The following is a 23286-nucleotide window of genomic DNA, read 5'->3' as shown; positions in this document are numbered from 1 at the left end:
AGTTACTATTACAGCCTGTACATTAGGAGCGTTCACTGGCAAAATCTGTAGTAACAAAAGATGCTATTGTAAAACAAAACACAGAGACATTCAAGGGATCTATTCCTTAACATCTGTCTTCCGTTTTTTAATCCAAGTGAAGCAAAGCCAAATGCTTCTCTCTTCTCCCAGTTTGCATTGCTGAGTTTGTTATTCATACTATTAAAATAATTCCAAATTAGTGATACATTTAAAACATGCTTGCTAGTCTCTTGAAATTGCACATGAAAAGAATTATTTGATGTTGTGCACCACAGTGGTGCTGGAATTTCTATTCTTTTGGATAAATTGGAAAGAAACAAACTCCAAATGCAACAGCCTTCTCAAAGTTATATTAAAATCCTCCCTGAAAGCATAGTTAGATGCCTTAAAATTCAGTGAGAATCTATGCTCCCTATAAGTTCAAATTAGGTCCATTTTCCTCTTATATCTAAAAGCATGACTCCCCTCACCATTCAGCTTCACCCATCTGCCATCCAAGACAAAAACTGCAAGGGTGGTTCATCCCGAAGAATTATTTTTTACCACCCCCCCCCCCCTAAATAGTGAGACTGAATGCCAAAAAATGAGATTTTTCAGTTGTCATGATAGTTTCTGAGATCCTTTCCCTCCTTAAATAAGAATAAAAATATCATTATCAAGTTTTAGGCTTTGGATAAAAAAGTTGTTGCAAACTGTTATTGCAATTTTTTAAGATTTTTTTAACAAGTCTTGTTATATTTGGTATCTCTGCAGGTCCTCATGTGACAAATTGAGCCTAGCCTAATCTACTGGATCTGGCAGAGCCAATACTGCAGTCTAAGAAATCTCCACCAACTGATGGGAGGAAAAGCAAGCAAAGGATATAGTGGGATGCCAGAAGAAAAAACAACCAGGGTCCCCTTGTTGGATATAGGCCATTCTCCTGGCAGCCACATAACCACTTCCACAGCCTGCATTTATAATACTTTACATATATCCCTCCATTTGTACATGTGTGCCTGAAAGATCCATATAGAAGGACAGAAAGACAGATTGGATGAATGCTGCCCTCATGGAGACTCAGTGTGTATGGATCAAATACTGGTCATTATGGGTATGTGTATTGTTACATTTAACTTGCCTTCATTTTCTGAGGGGCCTGATGTTTCTCAATTTCTGATGAAGCCATGCTCATTTCATCAGAAAATTAGAATGGTTTGGACCACAACTCAATATTCCACTTTTTAACTAGTTCTTCATGTAAGTCTTCCCTAATAAAATCCATGTTTCACCAACAAGATGTGGTTTGTCATAGTATCAACAGCTTACAGAGGAAGGGAATAAGTGCTCCCCCTTTTTCCTCAGTTACTTACCTGTCTGGTCATGCACTGCAGCAATCCTCTCATTAGTTTTACAACACTCTGGAGAGGAATGAAAAACAAGTCTGTTAAACTGATTCCTGCATTGGGAGGAAAACTTATCCTGCAGCTGGTATATGACCTTTCCAGAGTCTTCTGCTTGTAACCTTATCCCAAGCTCAAAATGACCATGGTATTTACTTTCTGCAGGCACTGCAAAGCAGATTTCAGAAATGCCTACTAGGCTTCACTAATGAAAGAGCCACTGCTGCCAGTTAATACAGCATTACTTCTTTAATGAGATTTAACATGCTTAAAAATGCTGAGAAATAGGGAGAAATAGGTTCACACATTTTCTTTAGATCCATGCATTTGATTTTTGCATGTTAATAAATAAAAAGGAGTTAATACCTCACATTTACTCTTACATGGCAAGGGGAATCTATTCATCCAGGTAAACCTGGTTAAATTAAAAGTAAAAGCTGAAGTAGTTCAACTCAGTAATGATTTATATCTTAATATTTACCCTGACATCTTTCTGTTCTTCAGCTACTACTGACAAGAAACCATCAGTATCTGTGATGAGAACTGTCATGAGCATACCTTGGTAGTTATTACAGAACAGAGGAGGAAGCAGGCAGCTATACTCATGCTAGGTCACGTTCTGGTGCAAACACTTGGTGATCAAGAGAATTACTGGACCAGCATTTTATAAAGATAGATTGGATTAGAACATTGTCACGAAGGTTGCCATATCACCACAGAGGAAATTGGAGTATTCAGTCAGCCTACACCAAACAATTTTTGTATTAGCATATGTTTTTACAATAAAAATTCTAAAGTAGAGATAACATATGCATTACATTTTGAAAAATTATCAGGCAAACCTTTTTCTTTTTTAAATATGAAATTTAACTTCAGAAAGTACATGTCCACCAGCATCTGATCAAGACCAGATTTGAAATAGAGAAAGGTGGCAAACAAGGTAATTTTCCAAACAAATATTTTCACAGACCCAAATGCACTTACAAACTAACCCTCTCTCCCCTTTCACAAAAGCGCACATGAGCGTCAAAGCAGCGCGGAGCATTCAGCGCACTAGCCTGTGCTAAAAACCTCTTAGGTGCTTTTGTAAAAGGGGGGATAAGTTTTTATATCTGGGGCAATGAAGGGTTAAGTGGGTTAAGTAACTTGTCCAGGGTCACAAGGAGCTACCGTGGGAATCAAACCTATTTACCCCAGTTCTCAGTCCATTAGGGCTGTTCCTTCGCTCTAAAATTACTAAGAACTCTTTTGGCAAAATTCAATGATACTGAGGTAGAACTTAATGGTGCTGGGCACTGATCAAGCTAAACCCTTAGTTTCTGCCCTGGGTCCCAATCGTTCAATGTAGTCATCCAAAAAAAAGAGCCAGGGCAGCAGAACTGGTCAGACTGCTTCAGATCCTTTAACATTCCAAGAACTATTTCACATCTCAATTACTAATGATTTAACAATGGTGACAGAAGCAATAAATCTTTATTTAGAAGGCTACAAATTTTCATAAACAAGCAGCACTGATTAACTTTCCTTTCCTTGAACATAATACATTATAGTGCCAAGAACACTCATTCTCTCCATGTCTAAACATTAGTATACAATTATTTGATAATTTCTTGACTATAAAGCAAAGATACTTACCTGTAGCAAGTGTTCTCTGAAGTCAGCAGGCATATAAGAGGCCCCCCAGGTGAGTAAAAGCCCTCAGGTAAGTAAATCAATGAATACCTCTACACGAAAAGAAAAAGGGGGCAATATCTGGAAAGCAGTATATATACTAATGCTCAAAGTATGGGAAACAAGATTCTGGATCTAGAAGCTGTGATGGAAAAAGATGAGTTGGATATAGTGGTGATCACAGAGACGTGGTTCACGGAGAACCATGACAGGGATATAGTTATACCCGGCTATAATCTGCTCAAAAAAGATATGGTAGGAAGAAAAGGAGGGGAGTAGCGTTATTTGTTAAAGATCATATTAAAGATAATACAATTGCAGGATCTGCAGAGCAAGGAAGAGGCACTGTGGATCAATTTGGAAAGAGGGAATAGTGAATATAATTACATTGGTGTGATATACAGGCCCCCTTCATAGACAGAAGTGGACATAGATTTAATAGTAGACATTCAGAATATATCTTGATTGGTGTATCCTTATTGAGGGGTCTTCTAGAAGTATGGAGATCATGGATTTTCTACAAGGAGAACTGTTCCAGCAGTTGGAAATGGAACCCACACGGGATGGGGTCATACTGGACTTAGTGCTTACAAATGGGGAAAGTGTTTCTGATGTTACAGTGGATGATCATCTGGCATCCAGTGATCACTGCATGGAACGGTTTAATAATAAGATGGGTATAGAGAGGGCTCATTCAAAAGCAAAGGTTTTAAACTTTTAAAAAAACTAACTTTGTTCGGATGAGGGATTACATCAAGGAATTGTTGACTTGATGGGAACATCTGGAAGGAGTGGAAATTCAGTGGACAAAACTAAAAGGAGCAATTGTAAGACCGACAAACCTTTTTGTGAGGCAAGTAAGTAAAAGTAAGAGGAAAAGAAGGCAGCTTTGGTTCTCAAAAGTAGTAGCTGAGAAGGTAATGAATAAGAGGTTATATTTCATAAACTAGAAAAGATCACAGAAAGAGGAAGACAGGCAAAAATATCTGGAAAAGTTAAGAGAGGCTGGTCGTGTAGTCAGGAAAGCAAAGATGCAAATGGAAGAAAAAATAGCTGACATGGTAAAATGGGGAGACAAGACATTTTTTAGATATATTAGTGATAGGAAGAAGTGCAAAAGTGGCATTATGAGACTCAAAGGGGAAGAGGAGAAATATGTAGAAGCCAATAAAGAAAAGGCTGAATTGCTTAACAAATATTTCTGTTTTGTGTTCACAGCTGAAGCACCGGGAGCGAGACAACAAAAGACAAACATGAATAGGGATGGAGAAATGATAGACCCTGACTGATTTTCAGAGTTGTGTTCGTGAGGAGATAGCTAAACAAAAGTAGACAAAGCGATGAGGCTGGATAGTGTACATCCGAGGGTGCTGAAGGAACTTAGGGAAGTTCTGGTGGCTCCGCTGACTGACCTTTTCAATGAGTCTCTATGAGTCAGGAGTGGTACTGGAGGACTGGAGAAGGGCGGATATGGTCCCTCTCCACAAAAGTGGAAGTAAGGAAGAAGGTAATTGCAGGCTGGTAAGGCTGACTTCTGTGGTAAGCAAATTAAACATAGAATGGTGAAGTTTCTGGAATCCTGTGGATTACCGGACTGGATGTAACATGGATTCAACAGAGGTAGGTTTTGTCAGACAAATCTGATTAATTTCTTTGACTGGGTGACCAGAGAACTGGATAGAGGATGTGCGCTAGATGTGGTGTATTTAGATTTTAGCAAAGCCTTTGACAGTGTTCCACACAGAAGTCTAATAAATAAACTGAGTGCCCTCAGGATGGACCCTAAAGTGATAGGCTGGGTTAAGAACTAGTTGAGTGGAAAGTGACAGAGGGTAGTAATCAATGGAGATCGCTATGAGGAAAGGGATGTTACCAATGGTGTGACTCAAGGTTCTGTTCTTGGGCCTGTTTTTTTTAACATTGTTATAAACGAGATTGCTGAAGGGTTGTCGGGTAAGATTTTCCTCTTTGCGGATGATACCAAAATCTGCAATAGAGTAAACATGCCGGATGGTGTGAATAACATAAAGAAAGACCTGGCAAAGCTTGAAGAATGCTCTGAAATTTGGCAGCTAAAATTTAATGCTAAGAAATGCAAGGTTATGCATTTGGGCTGCAAAAACCTGAAGGAATGGTACAGTTTAGGGGGTGAAGAACTTATGTGCACGACAGAAGAGCGGGACTTGGGTGTGATTGTATGTGATGATCTTAAGGTGACCAAACAGGTTGAAAAGGTGACAGCAAAAGCTAGAAGGATGCTACGTTGCATAGCGAGAAGTATGGCCAGTAGGAAAAAGAAGGTATTGGTGCCCTGTATAAGACTTTGGTGAGACCTCATTTAGAATATTGTGTACAATTCTGGAGGCTGCATCTTCAAAAAGATATAAAAAGGATGGAGTCGGTCCAGAGGAAGATCTCACTATTTATACTTTAGAGGAAAGGCAGGAGAGGGGAGATATGATAGAGATGTTTAAATACCTACATAATGTAAATACGCATGAATCGAGTCTCTTTCATTTACAGAAAAAGTGGTAAATGCATGGAACAGTCTCCCGGAAGAGATGGTGGAGACAGAGACTGTGTCTGAATTCAAGAGGGTCTAGGACAGGCACGTGGGATCTCTCAGAGAAAGAAAGAGATAATGGTTACTGCGGATGGGCAGACTAGATGGATCATTTGGCCTTTATCTGCCATCGTATTTCTTTGTTTCTATGACTTCTCAAAACCCAGACAAACTGCCGTTGTTTTGGAAAGTCCATCCAGGCACCCAGACAGTCCTCTAAAAAGAGGACATGTCTGGGTTTTCCCAGACATCTGGTAACCCTAGCTCTAACCAATAAGCCAACCCATTCAAGAGACCAGAGAGTGTATTTCACAAATATTTGCAGTAGAGAATGACGTGGTGACTGCTACCCACGTCTAGCTGCGAGTAACCCGCAGGAATGGAGCGAAAAAGATTGGTAGCTGAGGGTATAAGGACAAGGCCATTCAACGCCACGTGGAGCAGTGAATGGCTTTGTCCCCACAGTAAAGTATCTGCCACGCGTTGCCTCCCTTCCCACCCTTCCCAGTCATCAGCCTTCCTCATGATCGCACAGTCCAGCAGCACTGTGGTCCAGGCATCTCTTCCCCTCGTTGGGCCAGCTCCCTCCCTTCCTGTCACCTTTGCGGGTGCTTTTCAGAAACAAGGTTTTCTCTCTCCGAGCAGTCCAGATGCCATAGCCTTCTTGTAGTTTGCGCACAACTGCCCCAAAACTTCTTTGAAGCAACTTCCTGTTTCTGCCTGGGCAGCTCGCGTCAGAAGAAAAGTTTTGGGGCAGTCACACGCAACCTGTGAAAAGGCTATGGCGTCCGGGCTGCTCAGAGAGAAAACCTCCATTCTGAAAAGCACCTACAAAGGTGACAGGAAGGGAGGGCTTGACGGGGGGAAGAGATCAAGTGGCGTGCCAAAGGGGAGAGAGGAACAGACGCCACATGGAAGTGGTGAGGAGAGAGAGGAACAGATGCTGGATGGAAATGGGGCAGAGAGAGAGGGGATCAGATGCTGGATGGAAGTGGGGAGTGGAGAGAGGGGAACAGACACTGAAGGATGTGGGGAGGAGAGAGAGAAAAGAACAGATGCTGGATGGAAGTGGGGAGGAGAGAGGGGAACAGACGCTGAAGGGAAGTGGGGAAGAGAGAGATAGAGGGGAGCACATACTGGATGGAAGGAGGGGACAAAGGAAAAAGGGCACATGCTGGATTGAGGAAAGAGGATAGAGATAGTGAGATACTGGAAGGGGTGAGGGAAAGAGGTGGCAAGCTGTAGGTAGACACAATGAAAGGGAAATTGAGGACTGGAAAGTAAGAAAGTAGACAAGGAGGTAGAAAACAAATTGAGAAGGAAGAGCAGAAAAAGAAGGGAGAGGAGAGAGAGAGAGATACCAGAGTATTGGGGGAGGCAGATACTATATCTGAAGGGAGGAAAGGAGGAGAGAGATGCTAAAAACCACCTGGGGGAGAGAGTAAGAGATGGAAGGGAAGAAGACAGAGATGCCAGACCACGGGGTGAAGCGGAGAGAAGAAGATGGGTGTCAGACCAATGGGGAGGGGAAGGGAGAGATGGAAGGGGGAGAAAGACAGTGTCTGGTAGGGAAGGGAAGGCAGACAGTTTCTGGCGTGGAAGAGAGAGGTAGACAGTTTCTGTTAGAGGCACAGAAATAGAGCAGATGCCATATGGAAAAGGCAGAAAGAAGGCAGACAGTAGATGGAAGGAAGAGAATATGATGAAAGCAGTAACCAGACAACAAAGGTAGAAAAAAATATATATTTCTCTTCTTTTGCTTTAGAATAAAGTAGTATTGTAGCTGTGTTGATAAACGTTTATAAACAAAGCCCTGCCAACTAAAGATCTCGTCCTCTAGTTCGGTAGCCAGAACTGTAATTTATAAAATGACAATTGTACAGAATATTATTTCTTTTTATACTTTAATAATATAAGTTCAGTATAAAACTATTCAAGGCTTCCGCTACACCAGGATCCCGGCCCTGGGGGGGAGGGGAAGAAGGATGGAAAAGGTGTGTGAGTGTGTAGTATGAATGGTGGCTATGCCCTGGTTGAGAGAAGAAGGGTGTCCGAGGGCTAGCATGTCTATCTGTGTAGTTATTAATAGACAAAATTTGGTGTGTGGAGAGTACAGTAACATTTCATGATTACCTAGGAGTTCTCTGCTCCTTTCTCATTGTTTCTCATGTGTTTGCTTTTTGGCTTGAGATGTTTGTATAACTGCACTGTGTATATAATCTACTCTGTTAGATACCTGTCTGTGCTCTCTTTCCCACCTTTAATAAAAAATTATAAAAAAAAACCAAAACCCAAACTATTCAAGGCTTGTGCAGATGGGATCAGATGGTTTGTGGGGACAGGGACCAAGCTCACAGGGACGGGGGAACCGAGTTTGCAGCGAGGACTATTTTTTCCCCTGTGTCACTCTCTAATTTGCAGTGCCTCAGTCACTTTAGCCCATGCAGTCCTCTCTTAAGCTCCTAACTCATGAAGGCCCTGAATATAGATTTTCTTACCTGTTCTAGTTCATACGCTTTAGCTTTATCCTCATCACGATCTGCATTTTTGCGGTATGCCAGCCCCAGTGCCCACACTGCAAGGATGCTGTAAACATTGTCTCGAACCCAGGCATCTCTCTGATCACAGCTTGCTGGTAATAAGCCTGTTACTGGATTCTGATTTACAGGAGAAAAAATACCATTAGTGAAAAAGTATAGACAGTAAGAATGAGAAGCAATCCCAGAGATTAGAACCTGGTAAAGATAGATCAAGAACATAACTAGATAAACGTTTTTCTGTAGCACTTCCTACTGTCTTACGCAAGTCACCATGCCATTCATTTTCCTAACATTAAAGGAATACAAGTACAGTACTTGATTTCTTCTCTTTGCTCCCCTTCATAATTTCCTAATTAGTATGTATCTTAAGAGAGTAAACTTGTACAGTGTTAAACCTAACTTAGGACCTCATACACCCAGGACACTAAACAAAATTTCTTTCATGCCCTTACTGGGATGGTGTATTCATCATTGGTCCATTTGTAAAATATTTTCAAATTTGGCTAATATACCAACTCATATGTGCATCTGAAAGAAGAAAAAAGGAGGAAGCACTTAACTTTAGCCAGACGGTTGCTCAACCATTTCACACCTTGTTTTTTTCAGGGGATGTGCTACTTCCTCTATAGATGTACTTCACTATGCAATATTACAGCCAAATCTTTAGATTTCAATTTTTAAAAAAAATCATATAGACTCCTATTTCCTCTGCAGATCGGAGCTGAGACTGTTGCATCAGACAGCAAGGATATAAACAGTTGTGAACTGAGCCATAAAAGTTTTCTTCACTTATTTTATAAATACATAAGCCTACCAATATAACTCATCTTCTGAAGTAACAAAGTAGAATAGATACAGATTTTTAAATTTCTCTAGGCCTCACTCTCCAGGGATGTAATACATCCTGTATTCCCACCTCATCTCTTCTATTTTCCCTCAGTCCTTTCATTCATTTTCATTCTTTCCCCCTTACTCACTTAAGTGCCTCTTCTCCTTCTTCCCCCAAATCTGAGTTCTTTTTGGGAACGAAAATGACTCATCCTTCTCTCTAGAGTAGTGGTCTCAAACTCAAACCCTTTGCAGGGCCACATTTTGGATTTGTAGGTACTTGGATAGTGTGACCATATGGCTCCAGAAAAAAGGGGACGGATTGAGACATCCGGGTTTTACTTCCATTGAAAGCAACCAAGATGTCTCAATCTGTTCTCCTTACTTCCATTGCTTTCAATGGAAGTAAAACCCGGATGTCTCAATCCGTCCCCTTTTTTCTGGAGCCATATGGTCACACTATAACTTGGAGGGCCTCAGAAAAAATAGCTAATGTCTTATTTAAAAAATGACAATTTTGCATGAGGTAAAACTCTTTATAGTTGATAAATCTTTCCTTTTGGAAAAGTCTTAATAATAATATTGTAATTTACAGCTAAAGAGACATATGATCAAGAAACTGTTTTATTTTACTTTTGTGATTACGATAAACATACTGAGGGCCTCAAAATAGTACCTGGCTGTGGCCACCGGGCCGCGGGTTTGAGACCATTGTTCTAGAGCCTTAATTGAGGCTGAAGACACTTTTGCTCATGTCCCCACCCCAACAACCAAGCCATAATTACAGCTGAAGATGTTTCTGCCAGTCAAGAAAATGCACTTGTACAAAATAGGGCATGCCTTTTTTTAAAAATAAAAATCAACTCTAAACCTAGATACCAAATACAAATAGCAAACATAAATGGAGCTAATATTGAAAGAAGTTTCCACAATAAGCATGCTTCTGCATGGAAAAGGTGAAATTTAGTCTGACTATACCATCTAAACAACTGGCATGTTATTTATTACTTACCAGCAGATGGACGTAAATAAATTGATCTTTTACAGCGACATCAACCATATAAAGGACCTGTGCTCAATGGAAAGCTCCAGAATGAAAGATCCCAGAAATCACATCCATGCCCCATAAATTCCATTACATTCCATTCCCTTTTTTTTTTTTTGCAGCACTACTGGAGTGAAACACAAAGATCCCTATGAGTTCCATCAATCATAATCTTCTTAGGGAAGGTCTCAGGATGGCAGACTAAAGGAAAGGACATTAACAGCTATGACTAACTTTCACCTTCCTTAGCGACATGGCTGTACTATCCTGAACTGAGATGTATTCAAGGCTATATTTAAGTCAGAATGGGTTCTGGCTAGCCATCCACTTTGTAATATTTCACAAAAGAATGGAGCAACAACTTCATTAGTACCCAGTAGATATTTTCCAAAGAAACTGCCCAGGCCTCTACCCAGAAGATTCTGTGAGCCCTAAGTCAAGAAAGCTCTCAATCCAGAAGGTACTCTCTTGTTCTGCAAATGTAGGCCATGAAGGCCTTAGATGTGTACTAGTAGCCAGCCTGGCTTCGTTCTATACATGGCTTCTGCGATTTGGAAACCAATTCCACAGTACCTGCGTATTATTTAATGACCGAACCCCTTGAGAAAGGCTTTGTTAGCCGAAACACGGCCCATGTCAGGTCCATTAGTTTTTAATACAGTTGATGTGGATATTTTTCTTAACATTGATTGAAGAAATAAAGGAAGGTCAAGAACAGTTTGTTTTGTTGTTGGATTGGCCCTTCCTATAGCCATGAAACAGAACAAATAGATGATCCAAGAGGCAAAACTTGTTCATCTCCTGCAACAACTTGAACAGAACTCTGAGAACATGTCACCTGTGAAGCCTCTTGGCAGTTGAGTTCAAACTCCATCCACAAAGGAGGTTAGCCATACTTTCTGGTTCACACAGAAGGGGGAGATCACCATGAGGGGGAAGAAACAGTGCAGACATCAAATTCTTCAATGAGAGATATGGATCCTATCAAGACAGAATCTGAAGCTCCTTCATCCTGCTGGCCAATAAGATCACCATCAGGGACACAGTTTTCAGAGTGAGATCCTTAATTGAAGTCAACCTCATAGAATCAAAAAGGGTTTTCAAGAGGACATTCAGTACAAATTCAGATCCCCAAAAGGTAAGAGACGTATGGACAGGGGGATGCACATGAGCAATTCCTTTCAAAACACAACCAATGCTGCTTCCATAAGAAGCAAGGGAAAGTCTAGGATTTTACCTCAGTAACAGGAGAGGGCCATCAACTGAACATGCGCTGCAAAAACCCAAGGACCTCAGGAATCTGTACCTTCCAAAGAGAAACTGTACCGTCTCTCTAAGGCCTTCCAAACCAGAACAAACCCAAAGAAGTAGGAAACTTGCAGGCCTTAAGTAAGGTGTAAATCATAGTGGGTGACAAAACCATAAACCTGAAAATAATTCAGATCCTCCATTTCTACTGGACCTGCTTGAGCAGACCACAACGTCTTGGAAGCGATAGCAGATTGTCCATCAACAGACAAACCAGATCCGGATATTCTATGGCCAATTTGGGGTCACCAGAAGGATCAGAAAGGGATGCCATGCTATCCTGCACAGAACCCAGCTTATCCGCAAGGTCTAAGGACTAGATTCACAAAGCAAACTGATCGTGTACTGATCAGTTTGCAATTCCTTTGCGACCCGATATTACTCCGGCCCGATTCACTTACCTCTCTGCCAATCCGATTCTGATCCGTGCATGCAAATGAGGAGAACGGCATACAAAGTAGGCAGGGATGCGATTCACAAAACAAATTTTGCAAACCAACTGGGCTGGCCGATAAACTCAAGAAGATACTGCTGGGGACCCGTTGCAAACGTCCTTTCCGACTCTCCAGTTCCATTGCTACCCTGCTCTCTGCACGCTCTGCCCTCTGCTGCCCCAATCTCGTTGCCTTTACTCCTCTCGCCGCCCTACTCTCTGCCCTTCTCCAGCCTTTCAGCCCCACCTCGCCGCCCTCAACTCTCCTCTTGCCGCCCTACTTTCTGACCCAACTCACCGCCCTGCTCTCTGCCCCAATCCAAACTCCCCCTGCTCTCTGCCACCCAGACTGATCTCTGCTGCCCCGACTCTCCTGCTCTCTGCCTCCTTCCCCGCAGTGCTAGCCCGTGTGTTTAAAGTAGGGCTGCACTACGCATAAGAGAGTTATACAACCACGCTAATTAACAGCGCCACCAGAAATTTAAAAGTCTTATAAAAACCACCGGTAAATTTGTCCAGTCCAGGCAATTTACCCCCTTTGAGACCCCAGATAGCATGAACTATCTCATCAAGTACCACATCTTGATCAAGAGAACTAGCCACAGATTCAGTCAGCTGATTCAAATGCAAAAAATCCAAGAAAGTCTCGATGGCATCACTACAACCTGGAACACTATATCTAACCCAGGCTTAAAGAAACCTCAAAGAATAGACATTCGAAACAATAGAACAGGTTTCTAAACCAACTTAAAAGTTGTTATTTAGTTGAGAGAAAGGGTCTCAGTAATCCTGCAACGTTCAATGGTTGAACGCCAAGGAGGTAATGCAGGCAGGATTTTCTTTCATCGACCCTATACTCTCACTCATAATTTAAAGCATGTAAATTGAAATTTAAATCAACATTCAATGAATAGGTAAATAAGTGAAGCACTTATCTTTAGCTCTATATAGAAAAGTGCCTCTATGCGACTGATATTCAGAGCGATGCCATCAATCGCTCATGCAGTAATGACCCGCAGTGATGACCCAACGGGGCCCGTTTCGCCACTCGTTGGTGGCTTCTTCGGGGTTTTTTTTTAGGCAAATGTTATCAGTTTAAACAACAATTTGCTCAAAAATGGCGCTTGTAACGGGGCCCGTTTCGCCACTCGTTGGTGGCTTCCTCGGGGGATTTTTTTAGGCAAACTGCAAGAAATGAATACATTCAATGATCACCAAACAACTTTTAAATTGTATGAATCATCAAATAATGTAGTACTTACTGTTATCAGTTTAAACAACAATTTGTTCAAAAATGGCGCTTGTGCATTAAAGACGCCAACGCATGCGTGTTAAATATGCTGTCAGCTGAGAAAGCTACTATCCCATTGGAGGAAAATGCAATCATGTGAAACCTAGCCCTCCCACACTGATATCATGAAAAATTGAAAGAATAAAGACGCCGACGCATGTGTGTTCAACATGCAATCGGCTGAAAAAACTGCTATCCCATTGGAGGAAAATGCAAACAAATGAAACCGAGCCCTCCCACACTGATGTTATAAAAAATAGAATATAAAAAATGAATGAATGTCAGGGAAATGTATATCAGACATGTCAGAAAAATGTTTTCCAACTGATATTCATGTTTAATCCATGTGGTGTCAGGGTATTAAGTCTATGGATCCATCTGGCCTCTCTCTGAAGCAGTTTTTTCTGGCGATCACCACCTCTGATGTTCAGTGGTTCTTTATCTATGCACCAACACTGAAGTTGACAAAAAGTATGTTGAAAAAGCTGACAATGTTCAACAATTGGAGCATTGGTGATACCACGTTTGAGGTTTGATCTGTGCTCACAAATTCTGATGCGAAATGGATGAATTGATTGGCCCACATATAATTTTGAACATGGGCAAAGAATGACATAAATAATGAAGCTTGAATCGCACGTCAAAAAATGTTTGATGAAATATGTTTTATTATTTGATGGATTCAAAAATTCCTTGATTTGTCTAGTTGACGTGCATATGCTACATTTTCCGCATTTGTAGAAACCATTAGGTAAAATGTTGCATTTCTCTACTGCTTGCATGCTAAAGATTGCTGGACACAAGATATCTTTTAAATTTCTTTCTCTTGTGAAAGTCAGTCTGAGACCACATCTTGAAACACAGGATTCGTCTGTAGAATCTTCCAATTTCTCCTCACAATCGCAGCTGGAACCTGGGAATCTTGTCCCTATCATCCTTGTTCTTCTTAGTGTTGTACAGTAATAAATCACGATTTATGTACTTTGCTCGCTTAAAGGCCCGTTTTATAACTGAATGGGGATATCCTCGACTTCTATTAATTAATTTCTGCATTAATAGTTTAGATTGGGCTTTGAAAGATCTTAGAGAAGAACAGTTCCTTTTTAAACGCAGAAACTGAGAAAACGGAAGACTGTCCTTCAATCTTGGCGGATGGCAACTGCCATAATTCAAAAAAGTGTTGCAATCCGTAGGTTTAGTGTACGTTTCAGTTTCAAAATGGTCACAGACCTGACAAATATTGAGATCCAGGAAAGAAATAGAGTCATGAGAATTATTCATGGTGAACTGTATGTTATCATTGCACGAATTCAACCAATGAAAAAACAAGCACAATTCATCCTCTGAACCCTTCCATAAAACGAAAATGTCATCAATGAACCTGAACCATTTGTATAATTTGTCACTGAAAGGAGAATTTGCCACCCATTCGGATTCAAAATTTGCCATGAAAAGATTTGCTACCAATGGGGCAAAGGTTGCCCCCATAGCCACTCCAGATTTTTGTTTGTACAGCTGGTTATCGTAAAGGAAAAAATTTTCTTTCATGGCTAGTCTGGCGAGAGTGAGTAGGAAATCAATGGGAATGAATGCTGGTTTAGTGCGTGATTCTAAAGTGTTCTGTATGATTGTCAAAGCTTCCTGATGTGGGATGGATGTATAAAGGGACTTTACATCAAAAGTGACCAAAATAAATGGAAACTCATCGGCGTGAATATCTGAAATTTTAATTAAAAAATCTGTTGAATCTTTGATATATGATGGGATTTTGAGCACTTCATATTTCAAAAATTGATCAACGAAAATGGACAATGGTTCAAGTACCGAACCCCAAGATGACATGATGGGGCGGCCAGGTGGATGATCTAAATTTTTGTGAATCTTAGGCAAGGTGTATAAAACTGCTGTGGTTGGAAAAGATTTATTCAAAAAACTGTGTTTATGTTTAGTGAGAAAACCATCAGTTAAACCTTGATTGGTGATTCTCAAAATCGTGCGTTGCAGGCGAGTTGTAGGATCTAACCTTATCTTCTCATAAGTATCACTGCAACTTAACTGTTGGCAAATATCTGTGTGATAATCAATTTTATTAAGAAGGAACAAAAGATAGTCCGTCGATAGAACTTTAACATCCAAAGAAATCTCTGTTTTGAATAACGGACTATCTTTTGTTCCTTCTACCAGATTCGATTTTTTTTCAATTCAATATCGATCTGGAAAGATTCTTACGTAAATTACAATTACAAATATTTTTTGCAGATCAAGTTCAAACTCACAATAGGTCAAAAGTCAAATTGAAATCCACATGGTCTCCTCCGATTCCGATTGATCCACTTGTGAATGCTTTCAAACTGTGTATTTTGAAAGAAATTTCTCACTGGTGTAATAACAAACAGAAAATTCAGGGGAATCTGTCGTTAGAACAGAGACAATCTTTGACTGCCTTAAAAGAAGATAGATCAATCATCATTAAAAAAGCCGACAAGGGAGGAGCTGTTGTGGTTCTTAATAAAATTGATTATCACACAGATATTTTGCCAACCACTGGACTAGACCCATCATTAATTTATTTCTAGCCAGCAACAACAATTAATGCCCAGGAAAATAACATATCATGCATAATCAGGGACATTCTGTGGGTTTTGCAGTCCTCATCACAGTCATGTAAATAGACACCTCTGCATGTCTAAAGAACTGCTATTTAAATCTCCTTCCACTTCAACAAGACAAGATGTACCACTCCCTATACACTTAATTGACCTTTTCTCAATTACTTCATAACTGCACAATTGCTTTTCCATCCAAAAGTAATGTTTGCAAAAGAGCAAGTTCAACAAGTTACTGTCAAAAAATTCCAAAAGAATGTTTCCACGTGTTATGATGATCTGGTGTCTTTTGGTAACTCTGTATTAGGCAGAAATTTCATAGTCCAGCTACTCACTGCGGACACCTGTTCACTTGGGCCCAGATTCTCTAACCGGCGCCACTGCCGGCGGCTGTCTTAAAAGCAGCCACTGATCATGTGTCAATCATGCGACAGCACCGGTTAGAGAATGACACCTCTGGCAACGATAGGCGCTGAAAATGTAAGCCAGGGTTTTCCAGGCCTACATTTCTGGAGCCTACCTTTGATGTGAATCACACCTTTTTAGGTGCTTTATGGTGCCTAACCATGCCTACACTGGCACTAGGCGCCGTAAAGTGCCTATGGAGGCATGATTCCAGCACCGATATTTTAGGCACGTGTAGTCGTTTTGAAAATCTGTGAAAAGTGGCACCAATTAGAGAATCCGGGCCTTGGTTCATATCTCAGAATGTAAACTTGTAATAGGTTTTGTTCAGAACTATTACTTATGCTCCAAAATTGGAAGAGAGCATAATTTATAAGAACAGCCTTACTTGGTCAGACCAATGGTCCATCTAGCTCAGTATTCTGTTTCCACAGTGGCCAATTCAGGTCACAAGAACTTGGTAAAAACCCAAATAGTAGCACATTTCATGCTACTGATCCCAGTGCAAGCAGTGACTTCCTCCATGTCTGTCTCAATAGCAGACTATGGACTTTTCCTACAGGAACTTGTCCAAACCTTTTTTTAAAACTATATTCTGGCAACACATCCCAGAACTTAACTATCTCTGAGTGAAAAAAATATTTATTTTTATTGATTTCCCTGTAACTTCATCCAATGTTCCATAGTCTTTGCAATTTTCATTCTAGAGAAGTATACAGTACATTGCCCAACATAGAATCCACACATATATTTCACAAATTGTTCTGTACCATTACTTTTTATCATTGCTTTTCTGACTCCCTGTATCATAAGAGTGTAGCAGCAGAATGATGTGGACCCAGAGCCATAGCCCAACCTTTTGCCCCACCACTTGAGGATAAAGCATAGAGACTGGTTTGCTCCAATGCTCCAACTCCAGCTTCCAATAAAAAGGTGTTCTATTTCCCATAGACCAGGACTAAAATATCATTTAGAAAATGTGAGTCTTCCTACCAGTAAAGAGTTTATGGGTGCCCCCCCCTTTTTTTTTTTTTTTTGCTTTATGTCATCTAATTTTGTTTGTGTTTTATTTGAGCAGATTTACTAATTTTCTTGTTTTGCCTATTTATTATTCAATTTTCTACTTTTCATTCTTTGCTTGCTTCTTCCTGTCTTAATATTTTCATCCCTTCTTCAGTCTTTTCTCCCCCTTCAGAATATCCTCCCTTTCTCCTTCACAGTCTCCCTCCTTTTTATGCTCCATCCATCCTAGAGATTGCCTTCTAATCCTTCACTATTCTCTCCACTGGGAGGACTTTTACCAAGTATGGCCACAAAGGCTCATCTGCCCTAGGCAGATTTTAGGCAACATAGTCCAAAACAGTTAAATATCCTACCTATCTTTACCACCTACAGCAAGAAAGTTATTTCCACAATAAAAATGTGCCAGCAGTACTGCCACTTTTAGCTACTGCCGTCCTACACAAGACCGTTTCAATGAGCGGCTTGCTTGATTCATACACCAACTGCATCAATGGGAAGTCATGGAATCAGAGTATCCCACAATGCTGCCAGCATGACACCACAATACTGTATAGTTGACTAGACCAGTGGTTCCCAACCCTGTCCTGGAAGATCACCAGGCCAGTCGGGTTTTCAGGTTAGCCCTAATGAATATGCATGGAGCAAATCTGCATGCCTGGCACCTCTATTATATGCATCTCTCTCTCATGCATATTCATTAGGGCTATCCTGAAAACCTGACTGGCCTGATGGTCCTCCAGGACAGGGTTGCGAACCACTGGACTAGACGTCTTTCACCCTTAATTACTGCTCTACAAATCGGAACATGCAACATAGGAGCAAGTTCTGTGTCCAGAGAGATGTAGGACCCCCAATAATTTTGAAAAGTTGGTTCCTATGCATAATGCATCTAGAGGTTATCGACCACACTTATAATATATACAAATTATTTTATTTACTATTCTTTTTTTTTTTTACCACTTGTTGGAAACCGTACCCAGTTCCAGCAGAGCAACAGCGATACAAGTTCATCTGCACTCACCTGGTGACAGAGGATGGTCTGCTGTACCAGTCTGGCATAGCCGTCCAGCCGTACTCCTGAATTACTGCGACTTCTCATTTTTCACACCAAGAGCCCTAAAATATTCATCCACGAGTACTGTAAAATCTCCCCTTTGGAAAACCAGTGAGCACTCTCCAAAAATAAAATAGTATTTAAAAAAAAGAGAGAAGGAAGGCAGGTCGGAGGGGGAACCGTCCTCAGCAGAAAAGGAGTACAACAATGTTTTTAGCTTTTAAAATGAACAGCCATGCGTTTCGCCACTAATAAGCCGGTGATTCTCAAGTTGAGCAATGTTTAAACTTAAAAAGTGCACGAAGCTTGAATCAAAAGTTTCCAGTTAATAATCCTTTATTTAAATACCTTTAAACCGTATTTTAAAACAAGTGCCCTGGGTCCCTTTAAAACAACCTAAAAAAATTTTCAAGTAAAAAAACCCAGAGACAATGTAAACAACGTTGAATGAGCCAACGGCAAAGCACCCGACGCCTCCGTCCAGAATCAGTTCACGCAGTCTCCCAGGGGGGGGAAGTGCTCAGTGGCAGCACACCACCGGGTGAAAGCATGGGAGAACCAAGCAGAAACTCGATAGTTAGTTCCCAGCCTCTCTGGAGCACCGCACGCACTTCTCTCAGGTCCAACCACCTCAGGGCCCACCCGGGCATGCTCACTCCCACCATCCAATCCCCTGCATCGACTAGGCAGCCGACCGCGCGCGTTCCCACCCTCCAGTGCCCAGCTCCTCGCACGAGTGAGTGGCAGCCGGCGCGCGCTAGGGAAATGGGAGCGGGGAAGTGGAGAGCGCACGAGCGGTCAAGTTAACATCCACGGTGTAAAAGTTCCTCCATTAGCTGCAGTAAAGCTTTCATCAAGTGGGGGGTTTGTTCACGGTTTAAGGATTGAGTTGTTTTGTTTTTCTTTCGAGTTGCTTGTCTCTTCCGACAAGGCCTCCAGCTGTTAACTTTCGTTTTCGAATTTGTTCTTCTAGGGAGCGATGTTAAATTCCGCTGCCAAGGGAAAACGTAGAACAGGAGTGCCCACACTTTTTTTGTCTTGCGAGCTACTTTTAAAATAACCAAGTAAAAATGGTCTACCAACAATAAAAATTTTAAAAACCAAACAAACACAAGGAACACTGTACGCAGAGAAAATGTTAATTATCATTTATATTCGGGTTTTTTTTTCCAAAGAGGTCAAGGTAGATGACTTGAAATTATGCAGTCACCTCAGTAACAACTATACAAAAATAGACAAATATACCCCCCTTTATTAAACCACAATAGCGTTTTTTTAGCACAGGGAGCTGCTGCGCCCCACGCTCATAAGAACTCAGAATTGATGGGGGAAGTATTGTGGGCCAGCAGCATGCAATTGCTGCACGCGCCTGGCCCTTCTTTGCAGCGGCTTCAGCGGGGAGCAGGCAGAGATCCCGGGCTCCGCAATTGACTTGCGTTGCCTTTGCGATCTATCTGTAGATTGCGATCGACGTTGTGGGCACCCCTGACCTAGAAAAACTAAACGTTAATGGGGCTCATAATCAAAATGAAAATATGTCTAAAAACCTGGCTCAGCAAATGGAAACGGGTTTTTAGATATATCTAGAGGCATTTTAGGCATCTGACTGCCGCTGTGCATCCAGAATGAAAAGGGTTGTTTTTTGAGGAATGGTCAGAGCGGGAGGTGGGCCAACCAAACTTAGTCATCCTGCAGCAATAATCGAAAGTTTAACAAGGTTGCCTGGACGGAACTTATATGTTTTGACTTAGATGAAGTCAAAACAGATATATGTTCCGATCAGGCGGCTGCCGCAATCAGTTTAGCAGCCCAGGCAATCCATCCCATCCCCCCACCCTGTGACAACTACCGCCAGGAAGGATGCCCAGTTCCTCCTGCCGGACACCCCAAAGCTGCCCGCAACGATCACCAGCAGGAGAGATGACCAATCTCTCCTGTTGGACCCCCCCCCCCCCGAAAGTTCGCTGGCAGGAGGGATGCCCAGTCCCTCCTGCCGGACACCCCCACCCCCTCAAAGGTAGCCCACCTAGATCCCCCAAGCCCACCCCCACCAGACCCCCCCTAACCTTTTTTAGATTCCTGGCTGGATGGGTCCTTCCTGTGTCCGGCCAGCAGGCCCACTTCACTGGAATGGAATTGATGCACGCATTAACGGGACGGCAGCTGGCTTAAAATTCAAGAGCTGAGAGCTCATGCGCATGCTTACACGGGACGGCGGACAGCTTAATTCGGGAGCTGAGAGGCACTGGCGGACGGCAGAGTCATTTCTTGAAGCGGGAGGACAGCTGTACGGGGATCCCGAGGGAAGGAAGTCACCCTGCTGAAGGGGCTGCGGCACCCGGACATCATCCAGGCAGGTGCCCATCCCTGGGCCACCATAGCAAACCTTGGTTATGGAACGAATCGTCTGAGTTTACATTATGGCCTATGGGGAACTTTGCTTTGATATACAAGTGCTTTGGATTACGAGTATGCTTCTGAAACAAATTATGCTCGTAAACCAAGGTACCACTGTAAATATAAAAGACTTTTCCTCTCTCTTTTAGGTCCTAGTTCATGCTTGCTCGGGCAGGATACACATTTCAAATATGACATATTGTAATCACAAAACAAAAATAAAATTATTTTTTCTACCTTTTGTTGTTGTCTGGTCATTATTCAAATCATGTTGTTCCCAGGCTCTGGTTGTCTTCTGATAACTCGCTTGCCAGGGTCTCTTGCCTATTTGTCGTTTCCTTCTTTCTCCATGCTAACCATCCATCTCTGTCCTCCCCTTTTGTTTCCCTTCCCTCCCCCGGAGGTCTGGCATCTTTCCTTTTTTTCATCTCCATCCCCGCAGCTGCAGTGATGAACCCCACCATCCCCAGATCCACCATCTCTCCTTTTCTCAACTACTCTTTCATCCAGCATCTCTCTCTCCTTCCCCACCACCCCAGGGTCCACCATCTCTTACCAACTACCCTCATATCCAGTATCTCTATCCCCCTTCCAAACCATCCCTTGTGTCCAATTTCTCTTCCTTTCTGTTCCTTCCTCCATCCTATTGTCCACCATCTCTCTCCCTCTCCTGTTTTTAGACTCATTATTCCTTCCCCTATCCCCACCCTCAGTCCGGCATATGCATGTCTCTTTGGACCCCTCCTTCCCTCCCTCTGTGTACTTCTACACCAGGGCTTGACTCCCCCCACCCCCGGAAGGCCTTCATGTTTTCCCCTTTCTTTCTAGCGTCCTCTAGCTTCTCTCTACCACAGTCCCAAGGCAGAGGGAATGTGCTGCGGAGGCTGCAGCAGCCTGCTAGGATTGCTACAGCAAATCGGCGATCCTCTGCAAGCTGCTTTGAAGATAAGACTGGGAAGCCAGGAGAGAGATGGTGAACAATGAGATGGAGGGAGGGAAGGAACAGGTTATTTTCTCACGGGCCAAATTTAATTACCCCGTGGGCCAAATTTGACACCCCTGTACTGAGGCATCCATTATATTCTATGGGTGCCTTAGCATTTAGCGTGCGCTAATCCTTAGCACGCGTTAAGCATGCCTTAATAAAAGGATCCCTTAAAGCATTAATTTAGAGGTTTTATGCAGATAACTCCCTGCTGTAATACCGTAGTGGGTATTTTAAACTGGATATTCAGCAAGATATCCTAATATCTCAGTGACATTGAATATAGTGGTTTAAGTGTAAAAATTTGCTTACATGGTGAAAATTGCATTATTTCTTCCATCATAAATAATGCAAAACAATTTAATAAGTTATGAAGGAATTTTGGTACATTTTAAGGGCAAATATGTTTAAAAATATTTTTTTAAACCTTCAAATACAACAAGCTAAGATAAATATACCCCTGAATGAATAACTCAAGCATTTGTTTAGAATGTTTTTGAATATTGAGCTTTTCTGTTCTTACTACATTCTTGTTCATAGAAGATAATGTAATATCCATTTTATATTTTCATTAAAGTGGTTGTCATTTTTTTAGGTATGGAAGAGATTTTGTCATGGACATAAATCGTCTACTGGATAGGGTGACTAAATTACAACTGGATAGATTGGATCCTCCATCCCATCTTCTGGTGCATGGTGCACTGGCATTTTCTCTTACAGTAGATGACCATCAACAAATATATGTAGCAGCAGCCTTTTATGGCAGGAGGCGTGTTGTGGTTGCAAGCCATCAGGACCACATCAACAGTCCAGAACAAAAACAGTTTATTCTCAATGCAATATCCTGGCTTGACAATGGAAGGCAAGGAAATGTTGCTGTAGAACATGAATTAAAGAATCTCCATGATATCCTTGCAGAAGAAAATGTTGCCTGTGAGCTGTCAAGCTTCAAAGCTAGTGCCAGTGTCTACTGTTGTACTCTTCACAGTAGTAAAGATGCTGATGAAGTCCACAAGTTTGTAGCAGAAGGAAAGGGAGTACTTATTGTAGGAAAAGCTCGGTTCTGGGCCCAAAACAACAAGGACAAAAATGTATTGAGTGAGTTTCCTAGCAATAAAATCCTCAATAGGTTTGGATTTTCCTTCTTAAGCATTTTGCCTATTCTGAAAACATCAAGACTTTAAATTCTGAAAAGTCCTCACAGCATTACCACATACGAACAGCACTGAATGACTTCCAAACTGCAATTGAAAGCAAACAAGAGATTGTGACTGTTGTCCTGGTCTAACAAATTAATAATAATAATAATTTTATTCTTATATACCGCCATACCCGGCAAGTTCTAGGCGGTTTACATCAGTTAGATTAGGATCCGCGTTGACAGCAGATTTACAGCAATTTATCAGCTATATAACAAATTTTAACCGAACTTGATAGGGGAGGGTGGGAGATTGGGGTAGGTCGGGAATAGAGAAGCTATCGTGGAGGAGGATAAGAGCAGGGGGCAAAGAATAATGGATTATAAATTTATCAAGGGTCAATCTAAGATTCCAGTTTGGCCAGGTGCCTAAGGCCCCTCCTGTGAGCAGGGCCTTAGATGCCTGGGCCAATCAGGCCCTAGGCCCCTACCCGGTGTATCCCAAAATGCATCGGGAAGGGGCAGGCCCGCCATTCAGATGAAGGCAGATCTGCCGGATGGAGGAAGGACCTGTCCATCCAGCCATCAATAAAAGT

At 41.8% G+C, this 23286-nt stretch overlaps 2 protein-coding genes across 5 annotated transcripts in view; one reads left to right on the top strand and one right to left on the bottom strand.

Moving 5' to 3' along the window:
* PHKA1 (phosphorylase kinase regulatory subunit alpha 1) overlaps positions 1-19211 on the bottom strand; it is a 252951-nt gene extending 233740 nt beyond the window's left edge. For 2 of the 4 annotated variants that reach the window (XM_033946129.1, XM_033946130.1), the window contains exons 1-3: positions 18138-19210; positions 8136-8294; positions 1374-1421 (exon numbers count right to left, since the gene is read on the bottom strand). In XM_033946129.1, coding sequence (XP_033802020.1) covers positions 1374-1421; positions 8136-8294; positions 18138-18215 — 285 coding nt within the window. In that variant the 5' untranslated portion in view covers positions 18216-19210. Of the gene's footprint in view, positions 1-1373; positions 1422-1961; positions 2147-8135; positions 8295-18137 lie in introns of those variants that run through there. The other 2 variants (XM_033946131.1, XM_033946132.1) reach the window with 2 other exon arrangements.
* A 1136-nt stretch (positions 19212-20347) lies between these two features.
* LOC117361163 (TRPM8 channel-associated factor homolog) lies at positions 20348-22862 on the top strand. Its single transcript, XM_033946133.1, has 2 exons — positions 20348-20527; positions 22148-22862. The coding sequence occupies exon 2, from the start codon at positions 22167-22169 to the stop codon at positions 22734-22736; it is 570 nt and encodes a 189-aa protein (XP_033802024.1). The 5' UTR covers positions 20348-20527; positions 22148-22166; the 3' UTR covers positions 22737-22862.
* Positions 22863-23286: the final 424 nt, after the last annotated feature.

This window comes from Geotrypetes seraphini, chromosome 5, assembly GCF_902459505.1.
Source record: "Geotrypetes seraphini chromosome 5, aGeoSer1.1, whole genome shotgun sequence".
Lineage (NCBI taxonomy): Eukaryota > Metazoa > Chordata > Amphibia > Gymnophiona > Dermophiidae > Geotrypetes > Geotrypetes seraphini.
Note: the sequence above shows the minus strand (reverse complement) of the source record. Positions and strands in the feature narration are given on the sequence as shown.

Excerpts from the sequence above, each read along its gene's own strand:
- LOC117361163 (XM_033946133.1), top strand. The coding sequence starts at position 22,167 with ATGGACATAAATCGTCTACTGGATAGGGTGACTAAATTACAACTGGAT.